Raw genomic sequence first — 16,067 nt, forward strand, 5'->3', positions numbered from 1 at the left:
GACCCTTGACTCTTCCTTTTTATTAGGGGTGGTCCCCCGAGGCCACATTTGACCCTTGACTCTTCCTTTTTATTGGGGGTGGTCCCCCGGGGCCACATTTGACCCTTGACTCTTCCTTTTTATTGGGGGTGGTCCCCCGGGGCCACATTTGACCCTTGACTCTTCCTTTTTATTGGGGGTGGTCCCCCGAGGCCACATTTGACCCTTGACTCTTCCTTTTTGCCTCTTGCCTCATCTCCTTATTGTTTTTTATATTCCGTAGGACAGTCTGCACATATAAAAAGAACAATAATGAGGTTTTATTGAGAAACATACATAGCTTCAAGATCCTTGGGGGTAACCCATTATTGATAAAATTTTCTCAAGTTCTGAATATTCCACGCATTCTTTATCGGAGTGCCGTCCATAGTTCCAAGCCGGTATGCCCCAGGGCTGAGGGTCTCGGTAACCCGGTAGGGGCCTTCCCAGGTCGGCGACAACTTGTTGGAGTCTCGGGGGTTGCTCACACTTGCTCGTCGAAGGACCAGATCGCCAGGTAGAAAACTCCGAGCTTTCACCCTTCGATTGTAGTACCTCTCAATTCGCTGATTATAAACTGCTTGGCGGACCCTTGCTTCGTCCCGAAGCTCCTCTACTGTATCTAAATTATTCCTCAAGGCTTGTTCATTGGATTCTGGATCAAAATGCTCCACCCTAAAAGTTGGAATCCCTATCTCTACCGGGATAACGGCCTCTGAACCGTAACATAAGTTGAATGGGGTCTCTCCGGTGGACCCCCTCCTCGTGGTCCGGTAAGACCAAAGGATGCTCGGTAACTCGTCCACCCAACTTCCATCTGCCTTGTCAACTCGAGCTTTTAATCCGTGGAGCATAGTCCTATTAGCAAGCTCGATCTGTCCGTTAGCCTGTGGATGAGCTACTGAGGTGAAGTGTTGCTTGATCCCCAATTCTTGACACCATTCCTTGATCATCCGATCCGTGAATTGGGTCCCATTATCTGAAACAATCACCCGCGGGATCCCGAACCGACAAACCACGTTCTTCCATAAAAATTGCTTCACTTTTCGCGCCGTGATGGAGGCCAGGGGCTCGGCCTCTATCCATTTGGAGAAGTAATCTATCGCCGCGATCAAGAATTTTACTTGACCTGCGGCAGGCGGGAACGGACCCAGAATATCAATTCCCCATTGGGCGAAGGGGCACGGCTGAACCAGGTGGGTGAGCATGGCGCTGGGAACATGAATTAGGTTGGAGACCCGTTGGCATCTTTCACATTTCTTGACCAGCTGCTCTGCGTCAGACACCATAGTCGGCCAGTAGTACCCTTGTCGAAGGGCTTTCTGATAAAGAGTTCGGGCTCCTATGTGACTCCCACATATTCCCTCATGGATCTCTCTTAAAACATAGTCAGCCTCACGTGGTTTTACGCATTTCAAGAGTGGTTGAGTGAAGGATCTCTTGTACAACTCTTCGTTGATTAGTATAAATTTCTGGGCCCTCCTTTTTAGCTCCCGGGCCTCTAAGTCATTCTCTGGTAGCTCTCCATCCTTCAGATAACTAACAAAAGGGTCCATCCAACTTGGCTCTAGATCGAGACATAGCTGCTCCATCATCTCATCAATGCTTCTATGAGGTAATGTCTCGATAAGAATCTGTCTAGAATTGGTTGGAAAAGAGGCCGATGCGATCCGGGACAAGGTGTCTGCTTCCATATTCTGGGATCGAGGCACATGCTCAATCTTTACAGATTGAAAATGACTCATCAGTTCCTGAACGAAAACCAAATATTTGGACATGTGGTCCTCTCTAGCCTCGTATTCTCCCTTCACCTGCTGAACAACAAGGTTAGAATCAGATTGTATGTTGAGATGCTTCGCCCCAAGCTGCGCGGCGAGCCTCAACCCGGCTATGAGGGCCTCGTACTCTGCCTCATTGTTAGACGCCCGAAACTCAAAATGCAGAGCGTATAACCAGGACTGACCCTCAGGGCTCTTTATCATTAGCCCAGCTCCTCCGCCTGCAGAGTTTGAGCTGCCATCCACTGCCAACATCCATGGTCCTAGGCTGTCTTCTGGAGGTCCGCCAAGCCCAAATCCTTCGGCGATAAAATCAGCTAAGGCCTGGGCCTTAATAGCTGACCGAGGTCGATACTCTATGTCGAATGCTGTTAACTCCATTGACCACTTCAACATTCTCCCTGAGAGCTCTGGCTTCCCCAAAATCTGCCTTAGAGGCTGGTCAGTAAGCACGATGATAGAATGCGCCTGGAAGTAGGGTCGTAACTTTCTCGCTGAGACGACCAGGGCAAATGCTAATTTCTCCATGGGGGAATACCGAGCCTCTGCCACAGACAATCGTTTGCTCGCGTAGTATACTGGCCTCTGCCTCTTATTTTCTTCACGCACCAGTACCGAGCTCACTGCCTCTTCTGCCACGGCCAAGTAGAGGTATAGCGGCTCACCCATCTTTGGCTTAGTAAGGACTGGCGGTGAGGCTAGACATTCCTTGAGCTCGTTAAAAGCCTCCTGGCACCCAACGTCCCAGACAAAATCTTTAGTCCTGGATAGGGCTTTGAAAAAAGGGAGGCCCTTTTCTGCCGATCGGGAGAGAAATCTGCCCAGAGCCGCTATCCTTCCAGTGAGTTGCTGGACCTCCTTAATACTTCTCGGGGTCGGCATGTCTAGTATCGCCTTAATCTTCTCAGGATTCACCTCTATCCCACGATGATGCACGATATACCCAAGGAACTTTCCTGCAGAGACACCAAAAGCGCATTTAGAAGGATTAAGTTTCAATTGGAACCTGCGCAAGGTTTTGAAGCACTCTTCTAAATCTGTCGGATGCTCCTCTGCCAGCAGGCTCTTCACTAGCATATCATCCACATAGGCTTCCATGTTGCGACCCAATTGGTCCTGAAAGAGCCTATTCACGAGCCGTTGGTATGTAGCCCCTGCATTTTTTAAGCCAAAAGGCATAACAGTATAGCAATAAGTACCCCGATCAGTGACGAATGCTGTCTTCTCCTGATCTTCTTTATGCAACGGGATCTGATGGTATCCCTGAAAAGCATCTAGGAAACTCATGAGGTGGCATCCGGCCGTGCCATCAATTAGGGCATCGATCCGGGGAAGTGGGTAACTATCTTTTGGGCAAGCCTTGTTCAGGTCAGTGAAATCAATACACAACCTCCACTTCCCTTCCCCCTTAGGAACCAAAACCACATTGGCGAGCCATTCGGGATAATCGACCTCCCGAATATATCGTGCCGCCATTAGTTTTTCCACCTCAGCCTCTATGGCCCTTGCCCTATCTGGGGCGAAATTTCTTTTCTTCTGTATGACAGGTCGGTACCCCCGCTTCACTCCCAAACGATGCGTCATTACTGCCGGGTCTATGCCTGGAATGTCGTGGACTGACCATGCGAAAATATCTGCATATTGGCGAAGAAGGGATACAATCCGAGTCCGAATAGGGTCTTTCAATTGGGCGCTCACCCTTACGCATCTATCGACTCTGTCCAGGTCCAATGGTACCTCTACAAGCTCGTCTACTGGCTCAGCAGTCTTTGGGTCTTCTGGACCTTCTAGTAAAAAACTGACAGTGGCGGGAGGGGAAATCCCGACCCCCCCCACAGTAGGGCTTCGTCTCCGTCTTGAATCCTCTTGCGGCTCTAACTGCTCATGCACAACACCCTTAGCTGTGCTGATGGATGCCATGTAACATTCCCGGGCAGACCTTAGGTCTCCTCTGACTTCTCCAACCCCCGCCGCAGTGGGGAACTTCAGCACCATGTGATAAGTACTCGGCACAGCCCGCAGAGCATTTAGCCCCGATCTTCCGAGGATCATATTGTAGGCCGAGGGGACATCCGCTACCAAAATGTCTAACATGACCTGGGCAAACCGAGAACCCTTTCCAAGGGTCAACAAGAGCTGGAAGACACCATCCGCATATACCACTTCCCCGTCGAATCCAATCAAGGGGACACGAGCGGGCTTCAACTGTTCCATTTTGTATCCCATACCTAAAAAGGCTCGCCGATATAAAACTTCAGAAGAGCTCCCCGGGTCCACGAGAATCCGCCGAAGCTCCCATTTTCCCAATTTTGCTGTGATGACTAGCGGATCATTAGAAACTGGATATCCGGGCAAGTCATCATCGGTAAAGGAGATAACGTCCCCTGGTCGAGCCCTTTTGACTCCCGGACGTCGATGCAGATCAGAACTCTCCCCCAACTCTTTGCCTGGCACCACCCCAGCCGCTAGAGTATGAAAAATCAACTGTTGCGGAGGACTCCCATCCCCCTGGTGATTCTGTCTCCGGGGCGGGGTTCTGGTTCTGCGTCGTTCCTGAGATCTACCGCGCCTGCGATGGGGGCTCCCCGATCCCCTTCGTTCACCCCTTTGTGGTTCTGTATCCTTAGCTACAAACCTCCTCAGGAAACCTCGATTGATGAGCTCCTGGATCTCTTCTTTGAGTTGATGGCACTCCTCCGTGTCATGTCCATGATCTCGATGGAATCGACAATACTTGTCTTTACTCCGCTTGTTACCCGGGGCTTTCATGGGTCTCGGTTTTTTCAAGTAATCCTTATTCTCGATTGTGGCCAGGATCTCAGCCCGAGGAGTATTAAGTAGGGTGAACCTGACTGGACTCCATCGAGAGCCCGACCTCTCCCCCCGTCGGCCCGATTTATCTTCAGGCCTTTGCTCTCGGTTCTGACTTCTCTTCTCTTTCTTATCTGAGTATTCACTCTTCTTGACCCGCATCACCTCCTCGGCATTAATGTACTTGGTGGCTCGGCTCAGGATCTCTGTGAATGTTTGGGGAGGCCTCTTAGCTAGTGACTGGGTAAAAGGGCCAACCCTCAAGGCATTCTGAAAGGCCACCATAGCGATACTCTGATCAAGATTCTCAATGCTCAATGCCTCCATATTAAACCTGGCCACAAAATCTGTTAACGATTCTCCTTGGTTCTGCTTGAGATTCACGAGGGTCATGGTAGACCTCCGGTGCCTCCTTAGGGGAGCGAAGTGAGCCAAGAACCTATTCCGAAGCTGTCCGAAGTTAGCGATCGACCGATGTGCCAGACTTGAATACCAGGACCGTGCATGTCCTTCCAAAGTGGCTGGGAAGACTCTGCACCACATAGCATCAGGTGCCGCCTGGACCATCATGTGAGAGGCGAAGAGATTTAAGTGATCAGCGGGGTCAGTTGTGCCTCCATATGGCTTAATAGCTGGGATTCGAAGGCGCTCGGATGGGGTAATTGCCATGATCTCCCGACTTAATGGCTGATTAGAAACAATGTCGTGTGGCTCTTCTTCCCTCCGTCTCAACTCTGCAACCTCCCTCTCCAAATGCCGCAAACGTCTTTCTCGCTGAGCCCCTCCAGCCCGGGCATAATCGGGACCAGAGGACTCCTCCTCCTCCTCCGAGCCTAGCTTCCCGTACTCGCTTCGCCTAGAGGGTCCGCTCCGTCTCTCGTCCCGATGGGACTCCTTCCCAGCGCGGGGGGATTCGCCTCCTCGGAATTCTCTATGACTAGAGTGACGATCCCCCTGATGTCGACTATCATGATTAGAGTGTTCCACCGGTCTCATCTCCGGGGGCTGCTGTTGGGCCAAAAAGGTGTTGAGCAATTCCGTCAGATGTTGGACCTGTCCCTCTAGCTGGGCGACACGATCCTGAGGTGGCGAGGGATTTGGGGGGTGACCCCCTACGGGGCCGCTCTCAGGTGGGTGGTTTTGACTCTGATCTGGGACGGGGTGGGTCCCAGCAGCTCGTGATGGATTTCTTCTTGTCGCCATAACGGGAGGAAACTTGAGCTCGGCCGAGGTACTCGACGAATAAGGGCAGATAAAGTAACCGGGCCCCACGGTGGGCGCCAAATGATGATACTGGACCGATCACCGAGGTCTGCCTTGAACCAAGTACCTGCAGGGGCGGGGCTGTAATCCCCCGGGAGAACTCCGACGCTCAAGTCAGTAGAAGAAATATGCCCAAAATAGAAAATTGAACCAGTAGTCAGATGATCCGTACCTGTAGAAGTCGATATCTATTTAAAGATGGGGTAAAGCACACATTGAAGGGATAAGATAAGTCTTGAACCGGACGTTGGAGAGAATCTCGATTAACTGGGTCAGCCTTGTTCAAAATTAAATATGAGATAAATGATGAAGATATAGGTGATACGTGGCACTTTTTGGGGCCGGCACGTGGCGGCACCACATTGGAGATCTCCAAGGGTAGTATAGTATTTTTGCCCTTAGTAAAATATTCCCTCATCACTCCTGTATTTTTCATGTGCTGGCTCTGACGGTTTCATCTCACCTTGCAACCCTCTTTTTCTTCTATTTTTTTTTTCTCAATTAAACTCTAGTATTAATTAATTGTGATGGAGTTGCATATTCTGGTGTGTAGGTTAATGGGTTCATCCACCCGCACATGGCTGTGGCTGTAAACCCTCATGCAGTGGAATCATATATATATATATATATATATATGTTACAAATTCATGAATCTTCTTCAGAAAGAAAAATTAATTAGCACTTTATTTCGTACAGTAGATCACCAAATCACTTACCACAAACCTAACTGACTACTTTCCTGCCAATTAAAGCTTAATTAGATAAATATATGGCAACCACTGTTTCACCCAATCAAACCAGAAGGCAGGCAATTAATGGACGCCTCTTTCGACCAGTGCACAAAATTTATTTCACCGGAAAGATTCAAATCACTGGATGACATACATATGGCAATTTGCTTTATATACACTTGTTTTTCTCTGCAAAGTCAGCAATTTGCTTATATACCATTTTCAATATAATACGCGAGTATAAGATTGACTTTTTTGTTTTTTTTTTTTATTCTTGTTTGGTTATTATGAGTGGTATTTGCTGGAGAATTCCACCAAATTAGTAATAAACACCAACTACCCCCATGTGGCCAGTTCATCATTTTGATGTAATACGCGTCCATGCGTGCTAAATATATATCGACATGTATGTGTATATATATCAGCATTTATCACTGATTGCAACCCCCAAAGCACCAAAGTACTTGTTCATCCTTGTATGAAGCAAGTGGCAGCAGAGGAACCACACACTGAAGCTTCATCATATCTACCCACCTCATAGCGGAGACCGAGCACCTTATTTAACTCACTTAAGTCGCCCACAAAATTGATCTTCAATACCAAACCAAAAAAATATATATATATATTCACCTATCCAGAGATGAAAAGCTATGATTTACAAGCCCAGGTTTCAGCTGTACAGGCTGTGCTGGATCATTTGACTGAGTTGGCAGTTCAACCACGACATGTTCCTACCAATCTATCATATAGTAGGTAGCATGTGTATATATATATATATATATATGTATGTTTCGGTTAAAATATAATAATAAATTTATTTGATTGAAAAAGTCGTCGTCAAACTATGTAAGTCTACAAGAAAAAAAATAGTTAGAGAGTATGAGAAGATTCCCGTGCAAACACTTCGATACTTAAGTCATACACTAAAAATGATGAATGCCATATTAAAACCAATATTAGATATATTTTCTAGAATGAGTTTTTGCTTATAGAGGAGTATGGAATAATTTTAAATAGTTCAGAATTAGAATTATTACAGAGATAACGTCCGTCTTGACATTTTGAAATCCCATTAGGATTAAGATTTCTTATAGATAACGTCTATCTTGACATTTTGGAACCTGTTAGATTAAGATTCTTATAAATGATATTTATCCCAATATTCTGAAATTCTTTTAGAATTAGAATTCTTTATGGATCATTGTCTATCCTTTTAATAGAATGTTCGAAGGAATTTTCGAATATCGAAATTATCTAATTTGACCTCTTCTCCCCAGTTTACAAGGAAGTTTACACCTTTTAGCCCAAAGAGTTATTTTGGGCTTTTGGGCTTTTTGGTCTTTTAATAGAGTTTTACTTGTGATACAACAATTGCTCCTTACTTTTTTATTCAAGTTTATTAGATGGAAAAGTAGACTATGTCATGACCTACCCTTATTTCTCTCATTAGATGATTTATGTTGTTGATCTTACCCTTATTTCTCTCTCATTAGATGATTTATGTTGTTGATCTTAGATCATTCTTGCGCACTTGCATTTTTGGTTTCTAAACCATTCTCATGCTTTTGAACTTCGACCTTTTGACACCTACATGTGTTTAGGGCGAGTCCTTAGTTCATCAACACAAGTGACTCCAAAACATCTTAACAAGTATTTGTCATTCTACGTGTGTTTGAGGAAAGTCCTTCGTCTGTCAACGCAAGTGACCCTGGAACATCTTAACGATCTTTAACATCCACGTGTTGTCGGGGCGATTCCTCCGTCCATCATCGCAAGTGATCCCCAAACATCTTAATGGGGTCTTCATCTTCTGTGTGTGGTTAGGACAAATCTTTCATCTATCAATGCTATTGACCCCCAAACATCTTAACGATTTATTCATGAGTTGTGTTTGTTCAAGGCGAGTCTTTCCTCACTACAAAAAAATCAGCATTTAGCTGTTTTTTTTTTTTTTTTTTTTTTGCATTTTACGGCAATTTTTTTGCATTTTGCGGCTGTTAAAGAAATTTAGCGGTGGTTTTGAACCGCCACTATATCAAGCATCACGAAGCATTTAGCAGCGATTTTTAGCAACGGCTAGAGTAACCGTAGCTAAATGCTATTTTTTGTGACGATTTTTAAAATATTTAGTGGGGGTTTCGAAACCTTCGCAAAAAAAAAAAATGCAAAATATTGAATTTACAAAAAAAATTAAATTTTTGAATTTTAGTAGCTGTTTCAAAATCGTCGCAAAAAATTCAAAAATTTTGAATTTTAGCAGCGGTTTTAAAACCGCCGTTATTTATCGCACTAGTGCTTGGCGGCAAGGCCAAATGCCCTGACCGCTCATGAGCGCAGGCCTGCACGCCCACGCCTGGCCCTGCGCACCACGTGGCCATGCTGGAAATTTAATTTTCCAGTGTAACGCCCCGTAAATTCCAAGATCGATTTTAACGTATTAGTTTCAAAATTTAAATATAGGAGGCGTTAATTAACTCGTTAATGTTTTTCCCATTTCCTTTTGGTATTTAAATGTCTTTAAATTTCAAGTCTAAAGAAGGATGTTAGGAAGATTTTAGATAAATACGAGATATAAACTTATAACCTCCAAGAAGAAAATGGTGTAGCATGTGCCTTAGTCTTTCTTGTGATTCCATGTTTTATGTATTCAGAACGACACCACAAAGAAGGGTTTTACTTTCTGAGATCGCATGTTTATTTATTGGGTGTTTGCCATGTAAGTGTCCCACGTATGACATTATGAACCATGAGTCTTTCATAGGTGGTGATTCCAAGGATATTCCTTTAAGGTCTTGAATAAATGAGGTAATACGTACATGATATTATCGTAAAAGTGAACTTCCAAAGTCAAAGAGAAAATGGTAGTTAATACAAATGGTCCTGTGTATATTTCTTTTCTTTTAAATTTGAATCGGAACATAAATATACCACAAGATTAGCTTAAAAGCTTATCAAGCTTTAATTCTTAGTATTTCCATATAAATAGTTAATTTTACAAAACATCCAAATAGGAATTTGTAGTAGATTTAAATGGTCATTTAGTAGTTTGATTACACAACTTGACTTGTTGGAAAGTATACAAAATAAGAGAAGTATTAAGTAGTCGTTTCCTCTTTACCTTTGCTTGCTCCCGGGGTATCTGAAACAATTGTTGCACCTGGAACGTGGAATGTTTCAGGGGTATGAAACACCCAAGTTAGATATTGAAATCTAAGTGAATGGCTCAGTATTGGTGGTGCGTGCAAATGTATTATGTAGTATGTCGTGAAGTAACCCGATGGTAGTGACGCCAAGGCGTTGCAATCACCCCCGCAGGCCATCATATTATTACAAAGCCATAACCATCCCTGACTTGGGATGGTGTGGTCTAAGACCATGTACATGATGCAACCCATCTCATACCACTAGCCATGAATGTAATGATGTACATCCAAGTGTATAAAAATGCTAACCAACGGTAGTAAATGATATGTAAACCACCCAAATGAAGATACAACATTTAAGAGATGCAAGAGTCCAAAGTGTAGAAGTCACCCACCAAAGTTACCTGACCCGGCACTGTTCACAGTTGTCGGTTAGGCTATTCTACATAAAACACGAGATTTCGTAAAACCAAAGTTAAATATTTTTACATAAACTTATAGGGAACAATTAGAGGGATAATTGGGAAAAATTTCATGTCAAAAGAGGTCCGTACGTGCTCTCACGCACCTCTAGAAGGGGACCCACGGGCCCCCACTCACAGCAGCAGGCGGCATGTGTGTTACACGCGCCGTGTCTTCTCCGACGCAGGTGACACTACAACTCGATTTTTTGGGCTTTTCTCCTTCATTTTAACTTCAATTTAACGTTTGTTCCTACACCTCACTCTTTCTTCCCTCTATAGGATTATAAGATTAAATGGAACTTACCTCATTGTTTTTCAACAAGTCGGGCCCAGATTTTGATGACACGTAGTTTTCCCATAAGGCTCGTAAGTCCTTCGTTCCCTCACCAATCTACCTCGTTTCTTTTGTAGAATCACTCCTTATTTCTCAAGAACAGATTCTCCACCCTCAATTCTCTCACATAGACCAACCTTACCTCAAATTTTCATGAATTGCTTTGGTTGTGTTTAAGCTTTTTTATAGAATTTGTGGCCAATTAGATTACGCCACTTGGAGGGACACTTGGCCATTTGGGATTGGCCCATTGCTGATTTTTTGTTGGCTACTTGATAGCTAAGTTCTTAGCTTTTACCGTTTCAGCCCCAGTTCCACAAATTGCACTTTTACCCCTCGTAACTTTGAGAATCCCACTTTTGGCCTTCAAAATGCCATTCCTCCATTTCCAAGAATTCTTACAATGCTCCTTACACTTTTGGGTACCATTCTTGATTCCGAAATGATCTCCAATTATTTTTGAAAAATTACGCTTTTGCCCGAAATCTCCAAAAACATCTTATATTTTGCCCGAAATATACCTGTTCCTTCTTGAATCCTAAATTCACCTTATCTTCTTTAAAATAAATCACTCCTATAAAAATCCTGGGTGTTACATTCAACCCCCCAAAAACAAAATTTCGTCCCCAAAATTTCTTATGGCCCTAAAAAATGTAGATATTATTTACGTACTTTATTTTCTCTTTCCCATGTAGCTTGCCAGACTCGTTCCAAACAAAGAGAGCGAATCATCAAGTCAGCGACGTAAATAAACGTTCTTTTATGAATCATATCCACTGTCAGTTGGCAAAGAACCTCTACCAGTCCCCACTCCCGGCCATCAAAATTAGGTTAGTACGTCAGCCACCATATTTACTTTTCCAGAGTGGTACTGGATCATACAGGTGTAGTCCTTCAAAACTTCATCCACTGCCGCTACCTCATATTCAAGTTTCTCCGAGGAACCAAGTACCTCAAGCTCCCATGATCCTTCTAAACCTGGAATTTTCTCCCATACAAGTAGTGTTGCCCCAGATTCAACGACCACATTTACTGTCAACTCAAGACCATAGGCAATAAATACTGCTCACAAATTTCCAGCCACAAAACCCATACGTTTTTATGAGGACACACACTTAGCACATGCCTTCCAAAATGATCTTATACATTTTAAACTCGTATGATCCTGCACAATACCAAAGATGTGATCATTAGTACTAGTATCCCCGGCTTCTCCCAAAGGTTGCTAGCTGATGCCCTTATATTTAACCATTGACTGTCACGACCCATATTTGAAATGCCCTTAACATTGTTATGGTATCGAGTTCTATAGTTCAATATACCAACATAGTTTCAAGGTAAGGGTATGGATTCCCATTAGTATTGAACCACTTCCCGGATCAAGGTAACCCATACTCATTTATGCTGACACCACATGCACATCATTTGACATCTTTTTCTGCGCAGAATGTTGACCCGACTCCATCTGACACTACACGAATTTTGACTTTTAGTGGCAGCCATGACCATCACTAAAAGCATAAAAACTCGTCACTAAAAGTTTTAGTGGCCGCCGAATTGACCTCCACAAGCTGTCACTAAAAAGTCTGTCACAAATAGTATTAGTGACAATTATTGGTTGGTCGTCACTAAAAATACTCCTTTAGTGGCGACCGAGTGTGACTGTCACAAAATTTTTTTAGTGAGAACCACGATCCTTTGCCACTAATGTCATTTTTTGTGACGGTCATGGCCGTCACAAGTAATCACTCTTCAGTGACGGCCACTAGTGACTGTCACTGTTAATTTTCTTTTGTGAGAGCCACCGTTGTCACAAATAATGAATTTTTTGTGACGACTTCACTGGTTGTCACAAATGATAAGATTTTAATGATAGTTTTGGCTGCCACAAAATGAACATTTTTAGTGACCACTTTTTGTTGGCCGCCACAAAAAATGATTTTTAGCTTATTTTTTTTATATTTTAAACCCTACTAACTTAATACATTGCATCCAAAATAAACATCATTTTAATCATCAAGAAACTTCAAAACACTAATTTAAAATTTAATGACAATTAAGCAAACAACTCTAGTCAATTAATAATTGACTAGCACTTTATATTTACATTGTCATAAAAAAAAAAACATCTAACAATTTCCATTCACATTATCATAAAAAAAAAAAAGACATCTATGAAGGGAACAAAGCAACAGCCTTTGATGATGCAACTCTCCCAAGCATTTAAGCATTCTTCAGTAACTGCCGCTTGAGCATTTTGGATTTGGAGACATCCTTGCGCCTGTATATCCAATAACCAATATTTTAAATTTATAACTAATTATACATAAAATAATATTATATTAAAATTATTCACATAAATGTTATTCTTGCATATTAATCTTGATTTTTGATGGTTCTTAATTTATATATAATATATAAATGTTCATTAATAATAAGGTTTACCTAACCCAGTTGCCTCCATGGTCTTCATCAACCTGAGACATTTGCACAATTCAACAAACATTCTGTCAATCACAAAAAAAAAAGAATAAATAAATACATAAGTTCATTCAATTCAAAACTTAATTACATAAATAAAAATTCCTTTTCAAATGATTTTGTATTTTTAATTTATACACATTCAAGTTTTTTTAATTAAAAATTAATATATATATATATATATATATAATAACTAATTGAGGATTCAAGCAATTTAATCAACCTAAAAAATATACATAAGCTCATTCAAATGATTTTACTCTGCATAATTAATGTTAACATTAAGTACTTAAATAATAGCACTTTTTATTTAAACTCCCTTCCATGGTACATCTCCTACAAGCATCCAGTCACTGTCCTTGTCCTCGTATGTAGCTACATACTCTGATCCGTTTACGGAGTCCAGAAGCTTCCTCTCGTTACCTGAACAAAGGCAGAAAGTAAAAAGACCAAATTAATTACCCCTACAGAACCACAAACAATGGACAAACAGATCAAAAATCATAATGAACACAGAAAGATGTGAACTACTGTCTACATACAGATGCTGAAGACGCCAAACACATCGTTTACAGCACTCATCAGCTGCTGGTAGCTGTTGTATGTCTCCAAGTCAAGCTTTCTCAGATACGGAGCTCCGTCCACGGCCACCTTCACGTACTTGCTCGTTTTCATCGCGGTTTTCCTGAACGATCTCACCGGCGGCCATCCTATCACTTGAGCTCTGACACATGAATTTTCGCCAACAATTAGATCACAAATTAGGTTTTACTCTGTATAAAAAATATGATTTTTGAAACTAAAATATATAGATCTGAAATGATGAACTCACTTCGTTTGGAGGCACGATGTTGCGGTGAAGGAGACGGAGGCAAGGTGCTGCGCCGAAGGAGACGGAGTAGGAGCCGAAGCCGGACAAGGAGATGCTGCACGTGACAGTCAGGTGGCGGAGACGATGGGGAGTGAATGAGGCGGGGGAGAAGGAGAGAGAGGGAGATGGAGGGAAATGAATGAGGCAGGAGAGATGAGGGAGGGAGAAGAAGGGGTAATATAAAAATATATATTTTTTATTTTTAAAGTTTTATAAATAATTTTAAAATTTTAAAGTTATTTTTAAATTTCATTTTTTAATTTTTGTTTATATTTTGAAAGAAAAAATAATCAAATTATATTTTCTGCTTTTGAAAATTTTAGATATTTTTTAAACTTTTTTTTTAAACTTTTGTTTATATTTTAAAGGAAAAGAAAAATAAACAAAATATCTTTTTCTTTTTTTTTCTAAATTTTTTAGTAGTAAAAAATATACTTTTTAAGAATATTAAAGAAGAATGAAATAAAAGTATATTGAAATAAAAACATACTTTGTTTTTAATTATTAATTATATTTTACATTTTATAATTTAAGAATATAAAAATATACTTTTTCAGAATAAGTACATTATTAATAATTAATTATAAAAGTATATTAAAATAAAAAATATATATTTTTTAAGAATATCGAAAGAAGAATGTTATTAAAAATAAAAATATTTCTTATTAATTATTAATTATATTTTATATTATTATACTTTTCTGTATTAATAATTCATTTTTAGTGACTGTCAAAACTAGTTGTCACAAATAAGTATACTGAAATTAAAGTTATGGCAAAAGCTTTTAGTGGCGGCCATGTTCGATTGTTATAAGTAATGCACATTTATTGGCTACCACATTCGGCCATCACAAATAGTTATCTTTTAGTGGCCGCACCCCAGCCCTCACAAATAAGCATAATGACTCAAACCACTCTCCCAATCTTTTAGTGGCAGCCATTTTTAGTCATCACAGATAATACACCATTAGTGACCACCAATTCTGGCTGTCACAAATAATGAACCTTTAGTGACCGTCAATTCTGGGCGTCACAAATAATGAACTTTTAGTGGCCGCCATTTGCGGCCGTCACAAATAATTTTGTTTGAGTGTCTTCCATCTCCCCAAACTTTTTGTGATAGCCATGTTCGGTCGTCAGAAATAATCCACTTTTAGTGGCCGCCACACATAACCGTCACAAATAATTCACTTTTAGTGACTTCCATATATGGCCGTCACAAATAATCTACTTTTAGTGACTATCAAAGGCGCCCCTCACAAAATAAACATGATGAACACCTAAAATTTGAGTGGGCGCCAAAAATACTCCACCTTTAGTGGCCACCACCCGTGGCCGTCACTAATAATGTACTTTTGATGGCCACCCATACCGATCCTCACAAATAAGCTTGCTTGTTTTTGTGATCGCTATGTTCGGCCGTCACAAATAATCCACTTTTAGTGGCCGCTACCCATGTCCGTCACAAATAATTCACTTTTAGTGGTCGCCACACATGGCCGTCACAAATAATTCACTTTTAGTGGCCATCACACATGGCCGTCACAAATAATCTACTTTTAGTCACACCTAAAACTTTCAGTGGCCGCCATGATCGACTGTCACAATAGTGCGCCTTTAGTGGCCAATTTTTTTGGCTGCCACTAAACATGCCTTTTTAGTGACAAACAGTTTATGCCTGCCACTAATAGGTGTATTTGTGACAAATATTTTTTGGCCACCACTAAAAGTGGCCACTAAAAACTGTTAGAACGGGAGGTGTTATGGCACACACCAAGAGGGGGGGTGAATTGGTTATTTTAAAAACTTAATTGAACTTGAAAAGCTTTTTAACACAAATTGAGGTTTTATGAAATACAACGTGAAAGATAAATAGATCAAGGAACACAAGCACAAGAAACACAAGAATTTATAGTGGTTCGGCTTAACCCAAGCCTAATCCACTACCTTAGCTCCTTACTAAGGATTTTGCAAACAATCCACTAAAACCCCCTACTTAAACCAAGTAGGTCCTCTAGCCCAAAACTAGGAATTACAACTTCTTGCTTATACAAGCAAGCCCTCTAGCACCTAGCTAAGAAATACAAAACCTCCTACTCAAAATGGGCCCTCTAGCTACACAAGCTAGGAAGCATAGGAAATATAGAATGTGAGAGAATCTAAGAGATGAATT

The 16,067-nt window shown here is 41.6% G+C and overlaps 1 protein-coding gene across 2 annotated transcripts; it reads right to left on the minus strand.

The window, feature by feature from the left end:
- Positions 1 to 12,580: 12,580 nt before the first annotated feature.
- On the minus strand, positions 12,581 to 14,046 carry LOC127795327 (auxin-responsive protein IAA1-like). 2 transcript variants are annotated; one of them, XM_052326931.1, is made up of 5 exons: positions 13,856 to 14,046; positions 13,566 to 13,747; positions 13,407 to 13,446; positions 12,988 to 13,019; positions 12,581 to 12,823 (listed from the first exon to the last, which is right to left on the minus strand). In XM_052326931.1, exons 2-5 carry the CDS (start codon positions 13,696 to 13,698, stop codon positions 12,777 to 12,779), a joined length of 252 nt encoding a protein of 83 aa, XP_052182891.1. In that variant the 5' UTR covers positions 13,699 to 13,747; positions 13,856 to 14,046; the 3' UTR covers positions 12,581 to 12,776. The 2 variants fall into 2 exon arrangements, with proteins under 2 accessions (XP_052182891.1, XP_052182890.1); XM_052326930.1 differs by having other exon boundaries at positions 12,988 to 13,049.
- Positions 14,047 to 16,067: the final 2,021 nt, after the last annotated feature.

The sequence above is a fragment of the Diospyros lotus genome, chromosome 2 (genome assembly GCF_014633365.1).
Source record: "Diospyros lotus cultivar Yz01 chromosome 2, ASM1463336v1, whole genome shotgun sequence".
Lineage (NCBI taxonomy): Eukaryota > Viridiplantae > Streptophyta > Magnoliopsida > Ericales > Ebenaceae > Diospyros > Diospyros lotus.